Consider the following 14354-nt stretch of genomic DNA (forward strand, 5'->3'; position numbering starts at 1 on the left):
TTTTTTTTTTTTTTACTTTACAAAATAGAAAGCTAAGGACTAGTCACCATGGTCCTTTTCCTCTGTAATTGCTTAGTTCTCCCTGATGAGTGCTCCAGCTCCAGGACTATAGCATTTTTTTCATTTGATCTTCCCTTGGGTTTCTTCTCTTTGACTGTGTAAACTCCCACTCCACTGTAAGTCAAAGAGTACTTAATTTAATAGTCCAAACTGATAAACATAAGTGCTGCCCACTCTCTAGAGAGAATTCTCAGATTTCCTTTGAACCTGCCAAGGAGGCGGGGCTTGCTGAAACAGTGAATTGCTGCCTCTGAGGACCTTCAGTTTCAGCTCTGACTCAGCAGTTTCCTTTTCCTGGAGCTCTGCCTTTTCCACAAAGTACTGCCATTGCCAGGAACTTTCAAGTCATCATCCTCCCCCTACCCTGCTGTAGGGAGCTGTTATTTCATTTTTTTATAGCTCCTTTAGAAAAACATAGAGTTACAATTGCTTCTTTTGGGGGACGAATTCAGTAAAATAGCTCCAAAAGTCTTTTTTTTTTTTTTTTTTTTCTCAAACACTGTTAACACTTGGTTTATCAAACATGCTGGAGAACATTTCACATTTTCTTGCCATTTGTTACAGTTCATCAATTTTATTCTTCTTTTGGGAGGGGGCTCAGCCCACCCTGAGGGTGGGGCTGGCATGGCATATGGTGCCTGGAATCAAACCTCGGTCCCCTGTGTTTGCCTAAGCTTGCCTTAGCAGGCGCTTTAGACCACTGAGCTATCTTACCGGCCCAATTTTATTCTTAAGTGATAGCTTTTCTTCATATTTGGAAGCGTGTTACAGTTTATACTTGGAAGCATGTTACAGTTTTTATTGGCAACTCTGGTTCAGGTCCGAGTTGGGGTGTGGGTTTTAGAAAAGAATTAAAAACCTCTAAAACTAGTTAATCTCCCTTCACCAAAGTGTTTTCCATACAAAGCAGAAGCTTGAGGGCAGTTGCGAAAGGGAAGCTGCGCCATCTGTTGGCCTTCTTAATTATGGCTTCCAAAAAGCTTCTATGTGGGGTTTCAATTTTGTTAGATATTAACTACGTTCCTTGTTAAATATGATAGCTTTCCTAGTACCATGAGATGAAATGTCTGGGGCGGGGGAGATGGCTCAGTAGAATAAGTGCTTGCCTGGCAAGTGCAAGGGCCTGAGTTCAATCCCTGGTTCCACAAAAAAAAAAAAAAAAAAGAAATGTCTGATGAATTCTGTAATGGATGGATTTTAGGTTAAATTTAGGTTTCTATAAGAAATGAATTCCTTCATTGATTTATACCTATCTAAGGCAGTGGAATTACATAATTAACCTCATTTAAAAAATAGCCAAATGCCCTTAATGGCATGGCTTGGTTCTAGATCATGCTGTAAAATTTGATTTTCAAAGAAACAAGTGGAAATTGATCATAAAAAAAAATGCTTTTAAGTATTCTCTGGAAAGTAGATTAAACCCCCAAGTACTATACTTTTCTTTTATTGTTCTCTTAATTTACACAAGGTCCCATCCAGATTTTCTTTATAAGTTAACTGCTTTTGTTGTGAAGTATTAGGGCTGTTTTATATAGCTGTTTTTACAGAAATGCTTGTATGCTGCCAGGGACCTCAGCCATCCTGGTAGATGAATCCTGTTCTTGAAAGGCAGCACCATACTACCCATATTTCAGAGCCATGCGTTTCTAAATCTAGTGTACAATTTGATTCATTAGGTCCAAAACCAGACCCAGAATGCTGTAATTCTGACTCAACTCCATTATGGTTCTGATGCTTTTGGCCTGCAGACCACCCTCTGATGTGTAGGAAGGTCTTGGGCTTTTCATATGAGAAATCTGGGCTTCCCTGCTGTGGATTTTTTTTTTTTTTATTTTATATTCCACCCACCTAACTTTTAAGAAAAAAGATGCCTATTTCTTTTCCCCACAATTCCTTTCTTCCACTCCCTGCCCTATCCCTTCTTCCCCTCTTGAACAGAAGCTGCTTAGCTTAGCAGTGACAGGAGTCCCTCTGAGGATTTGATTTTTAAAAACCATTGAAGAGGTATAAAGGACCCCGCTTGCTGAAAGGAAAAGGAAGAGTGGCTGGGCCTTCCCCAGGTCATCCCTGTCCTGAGCAGGCACCTGGGAACAATTAACTGGCATAGTCTCCAATAACCCAGGTAAATATCTGCTGAAGAGAAGGAGAATTTATTCAAGTAGATATAAATCAGTATGTTGTCTTCATTGTTTTTGTTTTAACTGTGTGTCACCAGACTTTTGTATGCCTTGGGAAAGTAACCTATCACTAAATAGGTCTCCAGCACTCCATATTCATACTTAGAATGTCAATAGTATATCTTACTTTTTTGAACCACTTTTTCCTCTAGGTAAAGTCATGAAGCTGAGCCCCAAAGCAGAAGAAATAGCTACATTCTTTGCAAAAATGCTCGATCATGAATATACTACTAAGGAAATATTTAGGAAAAATTTCTTTAAAGATTGGAGAAAGGTATTGTAGCCCATGTGTTAATATCGTAATAACTTGCAAAAATATTTAATCAAATACCAAGTATAAGCTATAGTTTTATAAAATCTGTGATATAAAATACAATTTTATGAATTTTATTATATTAGAAGTTGTTTAAGGGCTAGGGATGTAGCTCAGTGGTCAAGTGCTTACCTAGTATGTGCAGGGATCAGAGTTCAAATCTCAGTTTTGGAAAAGTTACTATATTATATGAAGTTTCTATCCAACAGGAATACTTGTATCTTTCCCCTCAGCTATCATAACACTACAGGAAGGGGTTCATCAGATTAAGTCTAACAGAAAACCTCAACTCCAGTTGAACAAAGGAAAGTTTTCTCTGTAAGACTGCCTTCTCTCTGTTGTTTCACAGAGATGTTAATCTGCCATCTCATTCTGTCTTGGTTCTTGCTCATTTGCTTTATGTAATTTCTGCTCATGAGATCATATATTCTAGGCGAGTTTTTAAAAATCTATTTGAATAATGTGGAGCAAGGGTAAACTAAAATTTAACCTCCTGAGCTAGCTCTGAAAATCAGATTTAGTAAATGTATAATGTTTCTAAGAGACGAGTTTATAATATTGTATCTAAAATACTTGATACATATTTGTATTGGTTTTCAAACTGGTAATTGTATCCATGGGGATTTGTGGCAATTCGCCAAGGAACCCAAGAGATTACATTAAAAGTAATTTTTGTCAATGATAAGTTGTATAAACATTTTTATGTTAATATATTTTGTTAAAGAACAAGACCACTTAAATTTAGATTTACCTTTCCATGTACTTTTGATTGAAGAAACGGTGTTTTGCTATAATTGCAAGGAAACCTGAGGTTTTATTAGTGTGTTTATTGTCTTCTGTCTCTCCCTTTTTTTTTTTTTTTTTGACTAGGAAATGACTAATGAAGAAAAGAATACTATCACCAACCTAAGCAAATGTGATTTTACTCAGATGAGCCAGTATTTCAAAGCCCAATCGGAAGCTCGAAAACAGATGAGCAAGGAAGAAAAATTGGTACTATAGGATTTACTAAACCCCTAGAGAATTACAGAATAGTGATTATTCATTTGATGTGTTTCCTGATGCTTATGACATGAGTCAGTAATTTTGTATTGTTCTTTACTAAAGATTTAGGAATAGCAGACTAGTAAAGTTTAGATGTTCTTCAGACTTACAGTTGTGAAGAAGTACTTTCTTTGGTCAGTAGCTCACTATGAGAAACTGATATTTCACTAACCTAAAAATCAGTTAACAACTCCACTAACACAGTATTTAAGGATGGACAGACTTGTCCCACAATGACTATTGGATACTAAGACTTTGGGCCAGGGAGATAAGAGAGATGAAATAGTACTGGCCATGGAGCTCCCTAGTCTTTGAATCTCTTAGTCTGGAATCTAGCCACAATTAGTTTTCTCCTTCTCCCAGTCTTGGCCATCCTCATTGCTGAAGCTCATATTATTTTTCCACAGCCTGCCTGCTTTTGTAAGTAATTCTAATGGAAACACAAACACACATTCACTGTGTTACCCATCTCCTCTACTGTGGCTGCTTTTATGGAGTATTGGCTGAAGCAAACTGAATGTTCCTCAATACTAATGTACTTTAAAAAGATGCTTCCTTCCTTCCCCTGATCAGGAATAGAATTTTTTCAGTATCTTGTACTTTTAGTATTTCAAGAAACTTTTTTGGGTTTTTGAGACACAGGTTCATTGAGCTAGCCTCAAACTCGTGACACTCCTGCCTCAGTGTTCAGAATGTGTACCATCCTGCCTGGCCAAAGAACTCTCACACTTACATAATTTAGGCTACTTAATACTTCATTCACAGGGCTGGCAAGATAGCTCAGGAGACTAAGTGCTTGCTTAGGCAAGCACACGGGCTGGAGTTTGATCCTGGCACCGTGCCAGCCTCGCCCCTTGGACACACTGAACTGGAGACTGAGTCCATGCATTGTGTTGCGCCTGTAATCCCAGTACTGGGGAGGCTGAACACAGGAGGATCACTACGAGTTTAAGCTGCATAGTGAGCCCCTGCACCAAAAAAAAAAAAAGCTTCAGGCCAAACTTTAAAATGTGAACTGAGGGGCTGGTGAGATGGCTCCGTGGTCTGAAGCACCTACTTGGAACAGGCTTAGCAAAGCACGGGGACCGCGGTTCAATCCCCCGGCATCACATGCCAGCCAGCCCCGCCCCCTGGTGGGCTGAGCTGGCCACACACACACACACACACACACATAAATAAATAAAATTTAAAAAAAAATAAAAATTAAAATAAAATAAAATAAAATGTGAACTGAGTTATTGTGAGAATAACTGTCAGACTTTTTAGTCTCAGGTTATTCTTATTCATGGTTTTCCAAACTAGTGAAATTTAATGTGTTATTTATGGCATGCTTTTAAATTTAAAGACCACTTCAGAGTGTTGTTCTTAGAAAATAGTAATCCAGATATAGAAATGCTTCTAAACATTATCTTGATAGAGCTCTAGTCCAAGGCACCAGTGACCAACAAATTTTGAGTTGATTCCACCCACAGATTAGCAGGATTTAGTCATCACATTAACATGTGTAAGATGGGGAAGAGTTGATAGAGAATGAGGAAGCTGAAAATACCCTCCCACCTTTTTCTTGGTATAGCAAAGATCACTAAGTATGAGGTGTGTAAATATTCATATACCTAGGAAAAAGTCAAACACAGCTTTAAAAACCCATGTGAAATGTTCAGTTTAATAGTTCTAGAGCTGTTCTTTTTCAGAAACTCTTCATCAGTCTGTTTTATACTAATTATAGCAATGGTGTGAAATTTTAAAGCTACAGTTAGAAATACTCAGATAACATCCATAAGAAAACATCCTTTAAAAAAAAAAAACCAAAAAAACACGTATTTAGTATAAGGTCTCCTACGTAGATCAGACTCGTAGGGATCTTCCTGTTTTCAGCCTCCCAGGCACTGGGATTATAGGCGCTGGCCATGTCCAGTCTCAATTGCAGTCTCAGTGTGCCCTGGGAGTGGGGAAGAAAATATCCTTTAATATATAAAAATTCACTTTGAATCTAGCTGGAGTCAATTTTTCTAGATAGATCTTGTGAGGGATTTTGTTTTATGTAAATTGGGAAAATCCACTAGCGGTTTTCTGTCTCTGAATTCACTTGGTGATGATTGTTGATCTGTTCTCTCATATGAAATGTAAAAAATAGCTAAGTACAGAACAGTTTTGATCTATTTTGAGTACTTCTTTGCTGTATTCCAGAAAATTAAAGAGGAAAATGAAAAATTACTAAAAGAGTATGGTTTCTGTATTATGGATAACCACAGAGAGAGGATTGCTAACTTCAAGATAGAGCCCCCAGGGCTATTCCGTGGCCGAGGCAACCACCCCAAGATGGGCATGCTGAAGCGGAGGATCCTGCCCGAGGATATCATCATAAACTGCAGCAGGTGAGTACAGCCCTCCTCAGGCAGGAACAGGGAGTACTGTGAGTACTATCTCCTACATACAGAGGGCTGCCTGGAAAGGAGACATTTAGGAACAACCTTGTATTTCCATATATTTTTTACATTGACTAGTGAGGACAAATTATGGAAATACATACATAGCAGATGGGTCTACTTGGGGTTAAGGAAGGAAAAATCACTTCTTCTTTCTTGTTTCCCTTCCCTCCCACTTGGATATTTCCACAGAGATGCCAAGGTTCCTTCCCCACCTCCAGGACATAAGTGGAAAGAGGTCAGGCATGACAACAAAGTAACTTGGCTGGTCTCCTGGACAGAGAATATCCAAGGTTCCATTAAATACATCATGTTGAATCCTAGTTCACGAATCAAGGTAAAGAAAAGCTAAGGGCTTCAGCCAGTCACTACTGGCTGATAATCTCTTTCTGTTGAAGTACAATGTTCTTGCCATTTAAATTCTTGACAAATTTAAAATTCTCACTAGAAGAAAGCAAGTAATTTTCTGGCTAACATCAAATATCTTTCCTAAGATGTATTGGGTTTTTTGCTCAACACTGTAATAACTATTCATTTAATAATTCACAAAGATCCTACTATGTACCAGATACAGTGTATGTTAGGTATTAGGAAATGTGTTGGTAAACAAGACAGGTGCAGTTCCTGTTTTCATGTGCCTGCTTACTGTCAGAAAATGATAAAGTGTGGTAAACATATATTGGTTTCTCCTGCAGCTTTTCTTCCTCATCTTTCTTGACTCAGAGAAAGAAAATGTAATTTCTCTGAATCCAGAAGTAAAGGGTAAAATGTAGTCTTAGATACTTCTGGCTTTATAAAGTCTCATTTCTAGGTAAGTTCTATCAGCACTAAATGAGATAAAATGCAACCCAAGTAAGTACACTATGAACTGTATTGTATACCTATTGTATGATTTCTTCTTGATAATTACTGAAAGCAGAAACTGTCTTGGAGTCCCACAGACTTCCTTCTCCTGCTATACTGTGGAAATATGAGCAACCTAAAAGAGCTAAAGGTCACAAAGACATGGCTGAGGAATGCATTCTTTGTAGACTATGACTATTTTACATTCAGAACAGTGAGAGTAAATCTCTGGATCTTGGTTCAGGGGCCTTAATGTGTGTTGAGATGTGGAAGGCTAGAACCTGTACATACTATTCTGTTACCTGAATTCAATACATGTGCTGATTTCTATAGTTTTGGGAAGTTTTCTCAACGTACTTTTTGCTTTTTGAAATTTACTTGTAAAGCCTTCTAACAAAGAGGGCTTAAAGAGTGATGTCCTTCTTTTCCTTCTCTCCATTTGTTTATTCCATTCTCTTACACAGAATGTGTTTAAACTAGCTCAGTCCAAGGTGGTACATTTCAATTTTCTTCAGGTAGATTTATGTGCCTAAATACAATGTAATATTGTTTTACCAATTTTAATTAGATGTTATTGGGGCCGGGGAGATGGCTCAGTGGAATAAGTGCTTCCCTGGCAAGCGCAGGGGTCTGAGTTTAATCCCCGGCTAAAAAAAAAAAAAAAAAAAGATGTTATTAGTATCACTGTACAGCTTATTTATTTCAGTCAGCTTTGGTTTTGAAATTTTATTATCTTGTGATGTACTTTTTTAAAAACATGCCCTGTCTCTTATTAAGAGACATATTTTATAGTCTCTGAGAAAAACAAAGCTGGAATTAAATGTTTCTGCATTGGGGTAGAAATAATCTCTTCATGATTCTTTACTAGGTATTTCAAAATTGTTCTGAGATACTTAAATATAAAAATATGTATCTCCCCCGATAATAACAATATGTGTAAGATTTTTTTTCCATAACCTTACATTTCTAAAGTTTTGTCTTTTATATTTGGGTTCTTGTTCCACTAGAATATATTTTGTGTGTGTGGTATGAAATTGAGATCTACTGTACTTTTCAAAATTAATAGCCATTGTCTCTAGAACTATTTGGTTATGTTATCCTTTATTATATATCAAAGTCCTATATGTATGCCAAGCATTTCTGCATTCTATGTTTAATTTGTCTGTTAACTACTGTAGCTGTAGCAGGCGTAACTTTTGAGTAGGATCGGTGTCATTATTCAAAATTGTCTTCATTGTAATTGGCTTTCTGCTGCTTCATATTAATTTTGCTTAATTTACTTACCAAACAGGGCCATGCTATGCTAGGAAAATGCTCAAACTGCTGAGCTACACTTCTAGCCTTCATTAATTTTAAGTTAAGTTTACCCAATTCTAGGAAAAGTGTTGAAATGTTTATCAAAATTTGAATTTAATTTAGATTAATAGGGAAAGGAAAAACTGAGTGTGACACTGAGTCTTCCAGTCCATGAACATCTAATACCTCTCCATTAATTCATATCTGTAAGTGTATCTTCCAAATAGGATTTTATTTTTCTCTAATAGAGGTTTTTTACATTTTAAAATCCTATTTCTTAGGACCCTTTTTATTTTCCTACTACTAGGGATTGAACCCAGGGCCTTTACACAGAATGATACGCCCAGCTCCTTTTTATTTTGAAATAAGGTCTTGCTAAGTTACTGAAACTAGGCTCAAACTTCTGGGCATCCTGCCTCAGCCTCCTAGAGTGAGGCATTCCTGTTTTTATAGGTAATACACATGAGTCTTTTTATTTCAGTTGCTTTCTACTGGAGTAGTAATGCTCTTTTACTCTTGGCTACTGGAAGTTACTCAGAGTTGATCAGGGTTGCTAAACTTTTATTCTATAAGTGAGTACTTTTTGGATTCTGTGTGAACATTTAAATTGCCTATAAGTAAAAATAGTTTTAATTTTTTCATTTACAGTTCTTAAGCTTTATATTATTTTTGCCCAAATTTTACTTTTAAATACAGTTATCCGTAAAATCCCACCCTTTCCCTATGCAGCAATGATTACAGTCATATATTTCATTAATTTTTATAAAGTCACTATTTCTTCTATCTCCTACTGTTTGGATATTCTTTTCTTATTGAAATATCTTTAATGTTTATTTAGTGAAGATCAGTAGCAGATACTTGACTTTGTTTACCTGAAATAATTATTTTCATCCTAACTTGTAAGCCAACTTCCTGGTTTACAGCAAATATTTGAGAGCTACAGTAGGTGTTGAAGTCATTCACATCTGTTTGTACATACTCATCCTGGTTTGTTTTGCTTTTCTGCCCATGATTAACATTGCATAGACACGAATGAGTGTTTCCGTCTCCTTTCTCTTTCACCTTGTACCTCAGTGCCCATAGAATCTAAAACAGCATTAGAAAAACATTTTGTCTTCTGGAATCTATAATTTTAGCCAAGGAAACTCAGATCCTAGATAAGCTAGGAGCACACAAAAGACCATAAAAGTAAGATTCTCCAGACCAGCCTAACTTTATGAGTAGAACTATGACATTATATTCATTCCTATTTAAGACATTCTCAATATCAAGTATACTGTCTTCTCTCTTCCTTCCTCCCTGTCCTTCCCTCCCTCTCTCTCTGTCCTTCCCTTCCTCCTTTTCTCCTTCCCTCTCTCCCTCCCTGTGACTCTCCCTCTCCCTCCCCTTTTACCACCCCCCTCCACACACACACCCCCATACTGGGAATTGAACTTGTGCTACTGAGCCATTTCCCTGCTCTGTAGTCTTCTCTTTTCTGCAGTTAGCTGGCTACCATTTCAGTTACCTGTGGTTAGCCACCATAGTGTTTGTGTTTAAGTAATGCTTAATTTCTTTAATAATGGCCTCAAAGTGCTCTGATACTGGCAATTTCATCATAAACTGTTCAGTTTTGTTAGTGTTGGTACTTTCTTATTATGCCTAATTTATGCATCAAGTATTATCATAGGGATATTTGTATAGCAAAAACAATAGAGTTAGAGTACTACCTGCAGTTTTAGGCACCTATTGGCATTCTTGTACCTACACTATGCACACATTCTTGCACACACACATACACATAAGAGATCTATTATGTATTTTTTAAAAGTATTATATTCTGAGCCTGGCTTCTTAGTATAAGATGGGTGTGGTAATACACGCTCCAGTCCTCTGAACGGCTGAGAATGGAGGATTTCAAGTTCAAGCCCTATCTGGGCAATAGCACCTAAGTAACCTATGTCAAAAAAATAGAGGTAGGGGATGTAACTCATTGTAAAGCCCTCAAGTTCACCCTCCAGTGTAGCAAAAAGTCTTAAATCAGTTTTTTTTTTTCTTAAATCAGTTTATTGAAGATGAAGGTAGACTTTATGGAAGTTGAAACATTAAAAAGTTTCTAGATGTGACTATGGTATAAGATGACCCTAGATGGTATTTCTTCAAACACAGAAAGCACTAACAATAAAACAGACAATTGAAAAAGTGGTTTTTATTCATAGTAAAAGCTTATGTTCAACAAAAGACACTATTAGGAAAATATTCAAGATACAGACTGGGTATTTATACTTATAACATGAAAATATTTGCAAAATGAATTCTTGTAATCCTATAATACAAAATACATCCCCATTAAAATGAACAGAAAACTTGGGACAAGGTACTACGTGAGAATGGCCAATAAATAAAGCACATGGGTGTTCAACTTTATTGGTGGTGTGAAGGTTTAAGTCATGATGAGATATTGATTCCAGTTCTAGTTGTTTTTACTCAAGTGAAATGAGAGTGTATCTCCACAAAAACACTTCTACAAAGTACTCATACCCCTGGCAAGTGCAGAATTCAAAACTGGATGTGTGGCATGAGAATAAACACAGTGTGAAATAGTCATAGATGAACAAGTCGCTGCACACGTCAATACAGCATGATTCTTTTTATATAATGCTGTAGACTATGCAAAACTAATTTATGGTGATAGAAATCAGATTAAGGGATAAGTGGTTGGGTGCTATAAAATTTTATTCTAAAATGAGAGAAATTTTTGTATCTCAATGGGAGTGTAGGTATGCACTGCCAGAACTTCTCAAACCATACCCATAAACCCCTACAATGGAAAGTTTTAAAGTTAAAAACAATTATTCAGAATAAAAGTTTAAGGTTTTAAAGATAAGTATTGGAAGACTATACTTGGACTACTGATATTTGAAAAAGTATTTGTATTCAGAATATATGAAGAACCTAACAAATAAATAGTGCAAATGTATCTTAAAATAGGCATATAAAAAATAGGCATATATACCAAGCTGTTTGGAGCTAGGCATGGTTGCACAGGCTTGTAATCCCAGCATTTGGGGAGACTGAGGCAGAAAAATCTAGAGAAGGGTTGTTTGTGTCCATTGTTACTATCTGGGCTCTGTTCAGAGCTACTTAAAAGGAACAGAGAAATTTATTTAGAAAGGAGGCCACCTTTCTTTTAATAGACCTAGGTAAGATAATTTCTGCTTCTGCCCATCCTACTGTCTTTATTTGAGAGAACTTGGATCTTTGTTCCAGAGACCCAGCCAACCCTATAAAGAAAAGCTGTGGTAGTGGGTCTCCTATATGGGTGAATGAATGACTTGTTGGGTTTTTCTAAACCTTATTTTCCTTACTCCTCGTTAACATTTTGGTGCCTGAGGAGTTGAGCAAATGTAACCAAGGCAAACTTTGAGACAAGTTTTGGTGGGTTTGTGTATATTGGGGTGAAGTCACCCCTGACTAGGGTCTGTACTTGCGTGAACCCTTCAGCTTTTGTTTTCTTCTATGAATGAACATATAAGAACTTAGTTGTCATACTCACTCCTGACTTCTATTTGAAGACCTCTCATACTCTTTCACCCTCTTAAATGTCAAAATGTACTTAAATCTTAAATTTCAGGTTTGTGAGAAATAAAGACAGCTATTTCTTGTGCATTACTGACTGCAAAGTCACCCACAAAAGCATATAGTTTATGAACCTTTTAGTTTATGTGACCAAACTATGTACGTCTCATAGACATGTTTGTGGAAAAGGGTGATGATTCTTTAGCTGTCCATATAAGCTATAATTTCTGCACACTTGTTACAATCTAGAAGTGTACATTTCTTGCCCTCTATACAGAGGCTGCTTAACTTGACCACAGTTCTTAGGTCTCAAGGAGCTTGTGTGCATCCATGTCATAGGTGAAAAATAGGTATATCTGATCAGAAATCATCACAACTGTCCTTTGTTACAAGGTCAGGGAGTCAGAAGTTCTTAGGTTCTTAAAGTCCTTTCCTGAGCCAGGTGCTGTTTCACACACTTGTAACTCTAGGATTCAGGAGGCTGGAGCCAGAAGTCTCACAAGTTCAAGGCCAACCCTGGAACACAGAGTTCTTGGCCAGCCTAACTATAGAGCTACCCTGTCCCCAGAAACAAAACCAGAAAAATGTCCCCTGAACTTTTGTGTTCATGTCATATTATGTTTTGTGTCTTTTGTAATACACCCTGAAATCCTCTGTAGGACACAAGGTTTTTTTCTTTACCTCGTTCCTTGTCTTTCTCAGCTAACATGAGTCCAAATCTCTTTTCACTCAACATGGTTTTCTATTCTTTTCGCTTTTCTCTGTTGTTTAGTTTCTAGTCTTGTCACACGTTTTAGTAATCCTTCATTGGCTTCAGAATCAATTTTTAAACCTTATACGAAAAGTTTGTTAAAATTTATTTTACAAAAATCTGCCCTCAATCTAATCAAAGTACACTTTAAAATGCCTAAGTTACAAAATGATGAATAATTACAGCTGTTCTGCAAATCAGTGTGTTTCTTGGTAATTGCGTGTTGTCTTTGGTTCCACTGCTTTGACAGTTCCAGGTTGAAATTTAATGGAAGTCAGAACTAGCTGAAAACTGCTGTTGTGTCACAGATTGGGTAGCAAGTTGTGCTGATTAAGGAATGTGGATGTTTATACCTTTGTGTTGACAGAAGTCAGTTTTTAAAACATGCCCTATGGTCTTTTCCTAAAAACATGAGCATTTCATAGAATGAAAGACAAAAGCCTTCTTAGCTAGTGGACTGGAGCTACTTGTGCTTGATAACGAAAAAGGACAGGATGTATTCTCACCATGTTAAATGTCCTAGACTTTTTCTTCAGTTATCTGCTTTTTCAGCCTTAATTAAACTCAGCTCCTGCTCTTAAATATTTGAACTCTGACTCTCCCATGACTAAGTAGTCTTCTTTTGGGGTTGGGTCTTTGCAGGGTGAGAAAGACTGGCAGAAATATGAGACTGCCCGGCGGTTGAAGAAGTGTGTGGACAAGATCCGAAACCAGTATCGAGAAGACTGGAAGTCCAAAGAGATGAAAGTCCGACAGAGAGCTGTAGCATTATATTTCATTGACAAGGTAGGACCAGCTTCCTGTCAACATTGGTTAACTTTTAGTGTAACAGATGTAGGCAGTTTGTTCTGCCCTAGGTCCTGTGTCAAGTACTGGGAGATGGGGATGGGGAAACTGATACAGATAGGAATCTACATTGTGTGCTGCTGTTTGGGGTCTGCCAGATAGGATTCACATAAGTCTGAATGTGTTGAAAACGTATTTTTAAACTTTTTTGACTATAACTCACAAGAAATTTATTTTATATCACAACTAAATATAGGAATTTGTCTGAATCAAAAGTTACACAAATTAGTATTTAGTGGTTTTTTTCTTTATGTATTTGTAGGGAAGGGTCTATAGGGTAGTCAGGGTCTCACTACTAGATTGGACTTGTAGTGATCAGCCTGTTTACAGCCTCCCAAGAGCTGGGGTTACAGGCAAGCTCCACCATCCCCAGTCTCAATTGCATACCTGGGGGTGGGGCCAGCACGGCAGGCCCAGGAATTGAACCCCTGGCCGCTTTAATCAGCTGAGCTATTTGGCCAGCTCTTCAGTACTTAGTGTTACTTCTAGCAGTGATTCTCATTTCTTATATCTGAGTTTAGAAAAAAGTTATGACCCATAAAATTGGTTAAATTAAGGGCTGATGAGATACCTCAGCAGACTAAGTGCCTGTTTAGGTAAACACAGAGACCGGGGTTCAATCCTGTGTACCACATGTCATGCCAGCCCTGCCCCCAATTGTGCTGAGTCTCAGCCACTGAGAACCAGGCATGGTATCGCACACCTGTAATACCAACGCTGAGGAGGCTGAAGACAGGAGGATCACTAGGAGTCCGAGCTATGTAGTGAGACCTTGTACCAAATACATTAAAACAACACCAGCCCACCCCCCAAAAAAGGTTAAATCACGAGTTTATCACCAACTACATTCTTTCTTCCATCCCCATTTTTGAAGAATGGAGTAGAGAAAAAGCTTGGATTTATCCTTGAAGTATTGACACCACAGAATCTACTTTTCAGGCTAAGCAGACTAGCATTTTTTCCCCAAAGAGAATTAGGAGTCTTCTGTTAAAAGATCATATGAATTCATGTTCTTTCTTTCTTTTTTTTTTTTTTTTTGT

General features: G+C 37.4%; 1 protein-coding gene across 1 annotated transcript in view; it reads left to right on the forward strand.

Annotated features, from left to right (window-relative positions):
• The window catches only part of Top1 (DNA topoisomerase I), a 118617-nt gene that overhangs the window by 95057 nt on the left and 9206 nt on the right, over positions 1-14354 (forward strand). Inside the window, exons 10-14 of the mRNA XM_004630909.3 lie at positions 2390-2511; positions 3421-3543; positions 5782-5969; positions 6213-6357; positions 13111-13254. Of these exons, the coding sequence (XP_004630966.1) occupies positions 2390-2511; positions 3421-3543; positions 5782-5969; positions 6213-6357; positions 13111-13254 (722 nt within the window). The remainder of the gene's footprint in view (positions 1-2389; positions 2512-3420; positions 3544-5781; positions 5970-6212; positions 6358-13110; positions 13255-14354) is intronic.

The sequence above is a fragment of the Octodon degus genome, unplaced genomic scaffold, assembly GCF_000260255.1.
Source record: "Octodon degus isolate 3935 unplaced genomic scaffold, OctDeg1.0 scaffold00037, whole genome shotgun sequence".
Lineage (NCBI taxonomy): Eukaryota > Metazoa > Chordata > Mammalia > Rodentia > Octodontidae > Octodon > Octodon degus.